Source organism: Colossoma macropomum, unplaced genomic scaffold, assembly GCF_904425465.1.
Source record: "Colossoma macropomum unplaced genomic scaffold, Colossoma_macropomum, whole genome shotgun sequence".
Classification (NCBI taxonomy): domain Eukaryota; kingdom Metazoa; phylum Chordata; class Actinopteri; order Characiformes; family Serrasalmidae; genus Colossoma; species Colossoma macropomum.
This window is the reverse complement of record NW_023494804.1, coordinates 9,690,307-9,699,431: the sequence shown is the minus strand read 5'-3', so window position 1 is coordinate 9,699,431 and position 9,125 is coordinate 9,690,307. Positions and strand designations below refer to the sequence as shown.

General features: G+C 40.7%; 1 protein-coding gene across 1 annotated transcript; it reads left to right on the top strand.

Annotated features, from left to right (window-relative positions):
• Positions 1-5,545: 5,545 nt before the first annotated feature.
• LOC118825298 (bone morphogenetic protein 10-like) lies at positions 5,546-8,510 on the top strand. Its single transcript, XM_036595932.1, has 2 exons — positions 5,546-5,997; positions 7,097-8,510. The coding sequence occupies exons 1-2, from the start codon at positions 5,640-5,642 to the stop codon at positions 8,104-8,106; spliced, it is 1,368 nt and encodes a 455-aa protein (XP_036451825.1). The 5' UTR covers positions 5,546-5,639; the 3' UTR covers positions 8,107-8,510.
• Positions 8,511-9,125: the final 615 nt, after the last annotated feature.

Below are 9,125 nucleotides of genomic sequence, written 5' to 3'. Positions count from 1 at the left end.
AGAAAGACAAATGGCTGGGATGGCAGAAACTAATTTTGTTTGCTGACATTCAAATCATCAGTTTAATGCTTGAAAGCATGATTCTCACCTTATTACGGCCTCCTGCCCTGGAGCGCTATCTATCTATGGTGCGTTTTGTTGATGTTGAGACAAGAAGTGCTCCTCAGTTGATGCTGTGTTCTATTCCTAAATAGCACTGCCAGAGGGGCTGTCAGGAAGAAGCACAGCTGGAGTGAGCATAAAGAGCCAGGGATATGCCATCAGTGTCAGTGCTATTACTATAATGAAGACTATAACTTATTTCACATTTCTGTCTTTAAGGTTGAAGGTTGTTGCTTTGGTTTTTTTTACACGTATTTTGATTTTTTGCTTTCTTGGATATGTTTACTCAAACATATCCAAGACAAATACTTTGTTAAACTTAAAGATGGCCAGATCACTGGGCTTTTTCTATGAAGTCCCTCATAAATTCTAAGTTTAGTTGTCAATTTTGGGGCTTATTTTGTTAAGAGCATGCATTGAAAAAGTTATATTTGAGTTAGGGGTGGGTGATATGGCAAAAATATAACATCATAATAATTTCACGACATTTTCAAGATACATGATATGTACCACAACATTTAATTTTTCTGAGGTTTGATAAAGTTGTAACAGAAAGAAATGAGCCAGTAGTGCCACATTTTAAAATAGTATGAAAAACTATGAATACAGTGATTTCTGTTTAAGGCTTCACATGCTCTGTTGCACTAAATACAAATAAACAGGACAACAGGACTGATTATGCTCTCCGTGTGATGAAACATGACATGTTCAGTGTTCTTTAAGGATGACAATATCCGTGATATACTCAGAAAAGTGTATTGCGGCGTAACGTATCACAATAATGATACAATATGGTCATATTGCTCACCCATAATTTGAGTGGTATGCAGCACAGTATAGACTATATAGAAGGGATGCACCGATACCAATACCTGATCCTTAAGTATTGGCTGATACAGAGTACTGATACCTATACTAACTCTATTTAATCTAACTAGCTTTTAAGTGCTGATATTTAGACAGTTCCGATATTTATACAGTTCCGTTCAGGCCCTTCTTGCTGTGAGGTGACAGTACTACTCACTGCACCACCATTTTGCCCTATACAGTTCAATTTTTAAATATGTTTTATTTTGGTGAAAGCTGGTAAAAATTATGGTAAAAAGATGTAAAGAATATATGTTGACAAAGAAGCATGGCTCATCCTCTACAACTGTCTTTCCATGAAATACTGCCGTTATAGATTTTGCCATGAGTATATTTACATCTGCTTGTCAACCCACACTGTTGACGTATTGTTAAATTGTGTCTGTCAGAAATTGCTTTTTGGTATTGGTGTCAGTATCCCCATTGTCAATTAGTCTAAGTTTAAGTGCCAGAATCAATGCCGATGCCAATACGGTAACAGTATTGGTGCAATCCTACAGATTTTTAACACATAAAATTTGAAAATCTAATCAAGTCCCAGAAATTGTGTCAGACATAAAAATTATGTGCATCATTACACCTGTAGTGAGTGAGTGTAGACTTAGATTGCATAACAACTCAAGAATAATATTTGGATAAAATTATTTCATCTTACTTAAAGTTTTTAAATGCATTGCCTGACTTCGAATTCAGAACCATTAGCCTATTGTGTTTGCACACAGAGAAAATTAGACCTCCGCATTTAACCCGTCTGTGCATTGAAATAACCACATACATGCACACTAGTGATGGTACTGTAAAAATTTATGGTGAAGTCCAACTGATAAAAAAGGGGTGAGGCAGGGATATGTTTACCACAAAAGAATGAGTGGTTGTATGAGCCCATAAAGCATCTGGCCTACATTCCAGTAGACTGTATGTCTATACAATTCAGACAGCCTATCTATCATCTGGTAATACGATTCAAGTGCCATAACCTGACCCCTACTTTAAATAGCTTGTGTCTTGAAAAGTCACTTAACACTTGCTAGCTTCTGGTCGAATTTTACACAGCAGTATTCTCTAAAACTAGGCGATCAAGTGGTAAAAATGGTTAGTAGATAGCAGCAGCCAGCCCCATCTGTTGGCCAAAGCAAGCACAACGTGAGACATATACCCGTCTGGGCTGCTGCCAGGTCCTTCTTAGGACTTTCCAGTGGGTTTTTAATTCACAGGGGACATGGGGACATTTCCGGGGACAGGTCCAGCCGGTGACAGGCCACCAAAATGGGAACTGTCCCCAGGAAAAAAGGGCATCTGATCACTCTAGTCTTGCACGCCAACAATAACAGACTTAAATAAAAGCACTTGAAAGGTGTGATTAAACATCATACCCTTGTGTCTATCTCCACTTTGAGCACCAGAAATCTGTTTGTGAAACAAATTTGGCCTTACTTATTTGCAATATCCTTCTGTGTACACATCATTTTTGCATAAGATTTGAACTGAGATTTCTTCTCTTTCTTTTTCAAGCCAAATCAAGTCGTACTGCAATTACAGAAGCAGGCCTACTCAAATGAAACAGTAATTGCATATCCATCTGAATGGCAACAACATCGTCCCAAGAGCCAACAATAATTGGAAACAGAAACTGGACCTGAAAACAGAACATTTCTTCATTTATTTAGTCATTTGTACATATTCAAGAGCTATTTGTTCATTGGATGTTTGCATCTGCAGTGGATTGTCCCAAGTATCTGAGCCATCTCGAGCCTTGTGGTTTGAGGCCTACTCAAGGCCCCTGACAGTCAGAAGGCCCTGGGCACTTGTACCAATGACCCAGCCAGTAATCCGTCCCTGACTACCCCACAGGACGAAATACGCAGCTAACAACATGGCATCATACAATATGAGCACATGCTGTTTCAGGATTGCATCAGATTCATTGTTTTTTTCCTCTGATATCCAATCCAGCATTTTCTACTGATATCAACCTGTATAGAATCAGCGCCATCTCTAGTAAGGACTGTGTTTGACAAAAGTGTATGTCCATGCTATGCACCCATCCATCCATCCATCCATCATCCAAACCGCTTATCCTTCTGGGTCGCAGTGGGGTGCTGGAGCCTATCCCAGCTGTCATTGGGCGGAAGGCAGGATACACCCTGGACAAGTCGCCAGTCCATCGCAGGGCAGACAGACAGACATGCACACATACACCTAGGGGCAATTTAGCATGTCCAGTTGTCCAGTTTAGCATGTCCAGTCTGCGTGGGAGGAAACCCACGCAGACACGGGGAGAACCGGCAAACTCCACACAGAAACGACCCTGGTCACCTAGCCGGGAATCGAACCCAGGTCCTTCTTGCTGTGAGGCCACAGCGCTACCCACTGCGCCACCGTGCCGCCCATGTCCATGCCCATAAAGCTTATTTGTGTTGAGTTGAGGTCAATATGAAGTATATTCTGCTATGACTGTCATGGGTGAGTGTCTCTGGAGTGATCACACTTGAGCCAAAGGAAATAATCAGAAGAACAAATGTAGATTTCCCTATTCATCTCTCTTTAGATTTAGATCTTCTCACAGAAAATCCAGCTGCTACTAGAACAGCAGGTAATTTGACAGTATGAAATATCTCTGGGTCGTGAGCAAAGAAAGGTGAGGAAAGAGAGCTACGTGGCTGCTACAAATGGAAATGCAAAGCCGAAAGCAGACAAATCATAAAAATTAAAGTAAATGTGAAAGACCCACAGGAAAGCGACTACAACTTGACAAAACAAGTTATGTTTCTTTGTAGGCTTCAGATTTTAGCAGAAAAACAAAAGGTTGGGAACAGGTATTCTATAATTGTCATCTTCTCTCATAGAATCCTTTTATTTTGTCTAGCAAAATCACTGTCATGAACCACAAACCAATTTGCAAATCAGATACACAATGGGAAACCTCACCCCAATTTTCTAGCACATTCATTCTTGTTATGTCAGCCCACTCACTCCTGACTGCTACTCTCATTCCTTGCAAAGAAGTGTTTGCTGATATGCAGTTGTTGTCATCTTGTAGTTGCTTTGCTATTCGTTCGCAGTATTTTTAACTTTGTTGATTTGATTTCATGCTTCATATCGCTCTGCTCCTCATAAGTGCCTCTTCATTTGTTTTTGTGTTTCTCTTCTCGTGCTTGTTCGTATTTTAAATGTGTGTTGTGCAAGAGTGGGCCATCATCACTCATTCAACCACAAACAAAACTAGATACACAAGGAAAACACTGAATGGAATGTAAAGGGGCATTTCAGCCTAGAACTAGAGTTTAATGTTATTTGTCATTGTATGCAGTATTCTGTAGCTCAGCATTATACCCCTTAGCCTATTTGTCTTCTACATTCATCTAAAATAAAAAACCCACCTCCATAAATTCACCTCAAAGCACCTGTTTTTCAAAAGTTTCTCCCACCGTCAAGATACATCATCAGAAATGTGGGTATCCTAGTCTTTAAAACAGACTTTCTCACTCTAGAGTCTACTGCAGCACTGGTGTAAGATGGAAGTATGCATGTTCACAACAGATGTAGTGGTGGTCAAATATGTTGCTTTGAAATACACCGATCAGGCATAACATTATGACCACCCCCTTGTTTCTACCCCATCTCGAGCCTTGTCCATTGTCCATTTTATCAACTCCACTTACTATATATGTGCACTTTGTAGTTCTACAGTTACAGACTGTAGTCCATCTGTTTCTCTGCATACTTTGTTAGCGCCCTTTTACTCTGTTCTTCAGTGGTCAGGACCCCCATGGACCCTCACAGAGCAGGTACTATTTGCATGGTGGATCATTCTCAGCACTGCAGTAACACTGACGTGGTGGTGGTGTGTTAGTGTGTGTTGCGCTGGTCTGAGTGGATCAGACACAGCAGTGCTGCTGGAGTTTTTAAACACCTCAGTGTCACTGCTGGACTGAGAATAGTCCACCAACCAAAAATATCCAGCCAACAGCGTCCTGTGGGCAGCGTCCTGTGACCACTGATGAAGGACCAGAGGATGACCAACACAAACTGTGCAGCAGCAGATGAGCTATCGTCTCTGACTTTACATCTATAAGATGGACTAACAAGGTAGGAGTGTCTAATAGAGTGGACAGTGAGTGGACACAGTGTTTAAAAACTCCAGCAGCACTGCTGTCTCTGATCCACGCGTACCAGCACAACACTGGTGGTCATAATGTTATGCCTGATCGGTGTATATAACATTATAATGTTATAGCAGTTTGCTAGCTTGTCTTTTTCTAGTAGGACCTCAGGATTGTACTGAAAGTCACAGAGCGAGGCATGCATGGAAAGAAGATACAGGATGAGTGGTGAACTCTATGGCTGTCACCAGCCACACTGTAAGAGGGCCCAGGACCAACCGAGTGGCAACATCTCCAAACTTGTCAGCACAACGAGGTTGACAGCATATAGTCCTGCCCTCTGTGCTGGATCACAAGATCAACAAGGACAAGGCTGTTTGTTCCTCTCCCCCTCCTCCACCCCCCCCCAACCCCAACCTCAACCAGATCAATCTGCCTGCCCCAAAGGGCGAGAAATTGTGGGACGTATTCACAAGACCACCATAGGTGTCTGGAGCCTGGTATTGTTTGCCCTATCTCCATATTCCTCCTTCATACCTTCTTGCAGAGAAGGTTTTATCTCGCCCAATGGCTGTCACAGAGTTGGCCACACTTGGGTATGTTCAGACCATAATCCTCTGTATCTCGCTGCTGCTTCGTTTGGGTCAGGCGAGTCCAATTCCGTCCCTTGAGGAGCCCTGGTCATTTTCAGGAGCTGTTGGGGCAGTGGATCCATCTCTGCTGGACCAGGATGATAGTGTGGATGTTCAGGCATTGCTAGGCCAGTTCCTCTACATGTTAAACTTAACCGAGCAAGGGCCAGCGCCAAGGCCTCGGGCTGCTCACATCGAGCCACCAGAGTACATGCTGGAACTGTACAACCACTATGCTAATGACCGCAGCACCATGCCTGCAGCCAATATTGCACGCAGTTTCAAGAACGAAGGTACACTCTCACATTTTCTATCATGTTAAAATGCCTTTTCATGTTAACATCTTTTCAACAATCTTTACAAATTTAAATGCATAATTAAATTGTTATGATGTAAAAAAAGTCATTAAAAGTGATTTGATGTGAAATGTGAAAAGAGTCCTAACTGATCACAGTGGTGGTGATAGAAACCAGATGTCTGAAGCGTTTAATGCCTCTAAAATCTTAACCACAGAAAGTTATTACATGAAATGATTCTGTCTGATGCCAGAGACTTTGTTTTACAATAGTTATGACGAGTTTTTTGCCTTAAATGTACTTTTTAAATGCCGTCATGGTAGAGTGTTACATGCAGTGTGTTGTAAGGCACAATAGTACTCAAAAAAGTGTTCATTGGTCATTTTAGACTGGAAATTAAATGGATATATTTGCATTGTTGACATTCCAACCCTTTCAGTGAATATCTCTATAATGTGACATTTCATTTCAAACTGCTTTGAATGACTTTGTTTACATCCCAACCACTAAATTATGAAGACATTTTGAACATGTTCAACTAGACTGATAAATGTGCATTAGTTAGATCTTTAAACTGCTTTGATCATCAATGCCAAAAAGATATTGCCTGAAAAATGGATATTGTATGTAGGTGTTGAATGAATGTGTTAAATGTGACAAAATTAGCCCAAACAATGCAACATTGTTAGTAGTTAGGTAGTGTTTTCTGAGGAGGATGTTTTTCTGACTTAGACTTAAATGCCATTAATCACACTGATTTACTGCTCACAGAGCTTAGCTGCATCGTCCTTGTTTAATGTCATTGATATTTCTCAGCATGTTCTATTAAATACTCAATTTATTTGTTTTTGAGATTGGGTAATTACTGCTTTAAAGCATAATCTTCTTGTTACAGCATCATTAGCATTATTTGACAAGTAATAATTGAATCTTTTCTGTTTCATTTTTCAAATCACGTGTCTTTGCATGGGATGATCAAACACCAAAAGAGCACTTAATTGTTTTCAACCTAATTTCTCAAAGTGTTCTCTAGACAAATAAGCCAAAACTGTACACCATATTGTAATGTTAATCCCTGTTGGTGTTTCATTTGCAGACTCCTCCCCCCACAGTGTGACAAGCCAAGGTGTGAGGACATACCCACTTATGTTCAACGTTTCTGTCCCACATCACGAACGCATTATTGCCGCTGAGCTCCGCCTCTACATGCTGGTCCATCGAGATCCTCGTCGCTATGGCGGTGTTGACTGGAAGGTCACCGTTTTTGAGATCCAAAAGGATGAAGATGGGGACAGTGGGAAAAGGGAGACCAACCTGATTGGAATGGATGAGCTTGTGGCAAGGCATGGCCACCGCAAAGACAGCGGATGGGAGGTGTTTGTTCTGACAGATGCCGTTCAGCGCTGGAGAAAGTTAGAGAGCACGAGCCACTGGCTAGAGCTCCATCTTGAAAGCATGAATAATGCAGCCATTGAGAGCCAGTTGCAGAATGAAGATGAGGGAGAAGGCACAACTTTAATTGACCTGGACATTGACAGGAGACCAGAAGGAAAGCATGAACCAGTGCTAATTGTCTTCTCAGATAAAGAGAGTGAAAACCATGATGATCAGCCAAGGCAGACAGGGGAGAGGATAACAGAGGGGCACAATAACCCACCAAATCTTAATGGACTGTGGGTAGATGAAAAAGAGGAGAATGAGAAACAACAAGATAAGACCCTTTTAATGCAAATGCGGTCCAATGTGATCTACGATAATGCCCCCAGAACCCGTCGCAATGCCAAGGGGAGCCACTGCAAGCGAACTTCACTCTATGTGGAATTTAAGGACATAGGCTGGGACTCGTGGATTCTGGCCCCACCTGGCTTTGAGGCTTACACGTGCCATGGGGTGTGCACTTATCCGATGCCTCCACAAGTGACGCCCACCAAGCATGCTATAATCCAAACGCTGGTCAATTTGAAAAGCCCTCAGAAGGTCTCGCAAACTTGCTGTGTGCCCACCAAGCTGGAACCGATCTCCCTTCTGTATATAAATGAAAACGGCCACGTTATTTTCCAGCACAAATATGAGGGTATGGTTGTGGCAGAGTGTGGTTGCAGATAGTTTCACAAACAAAGACACATGAACTCTCTCCTGAATCAAAGCTGAGATCAAGTGATAAGATAAGGTCAAGCGAATGATGCATATCAGAAGAACATCATGCCTTTATAAACAATGATGTTGCCTTTGTGTGATCATTAACAAGTTATCTAGCAACTCTAAGTAAAAGTATAATAAAAAAGACATGAAGTAGCACAGTAGCATGCTGCTATATGAAATATCCAAACACTATCATGGAATGAATGGAATGCAATGGATCTGCTATTTGTAAATTAGTGCTTTTTCTATTGTATAATAAGCTAGAACACATTGCTTTCCTGTGCCTGACCATTAGTTTATCATAATAAGTGAAAACAAATCTCAAGATACCAACATCCTCCACCTACATGAATTTGGATTACCAATTGCTCAAGGCCTGTCAGTCTCCTGTTGAAATATTATAGATTTAAACCTTTTACTTGACAAATATATTTGGAAGGTACTGTACACTGTATTAACTAAAGTTTAAATACAGCAATGCAGTACAAAACAGACTTAAAAGTAGCAGTAGTGCAACAATTAATACAAATATTTTAGCCAAATTGCAGAAAGGTCACAGCAGAAAAACCTGATATAATCAAGATGCTCTTTTTCTAGGACATATACAGTTAAGGCACTGACATTTCAGTAGTCAATAGGTCTACTAGATACAAGTAATATAGTAGTACGACTACAATAAATTTGGAAATTGTGCACATTACACTCCAAAGAATTTGATTATTTCTACTAAAGCCATTGAATTCTTTGCCCAACCTTCAAATTTATGAACACTTACAGTACTGTGCAAAAGTCAAAGAGCACCCTTAATTTATTCAATTTCCAGTCAAAACAGCCCTTAAGTACAAGTTATTAGTTTTTCAGGAGATATTTCTGAAGACATTAGAAACAGGGTAATTCACCTAGAAAGCAGAAAGCCAAAGGAAAATAAGTGGAAGACTGAGTCTCCAAATAGTTTAAAAAAAAAGTTCAAAATATGGGATGAT

Coding starts and splice junctions, on each gene's coding strand:
- LOC118825298 (XM_036595932.1), top strand. CDS start 5,640: ATGGCTGTCACAGAGTTGGCCACACTTGGGTATGTTCAGACCATAATC. Junction 5,998..7,096: donor ACGCAGTTTCAAGAACGAAG/GTACACTCTCAC, acceptor TTTCATTTGCAG/ACTCCTCCCCCCACAGTGTG.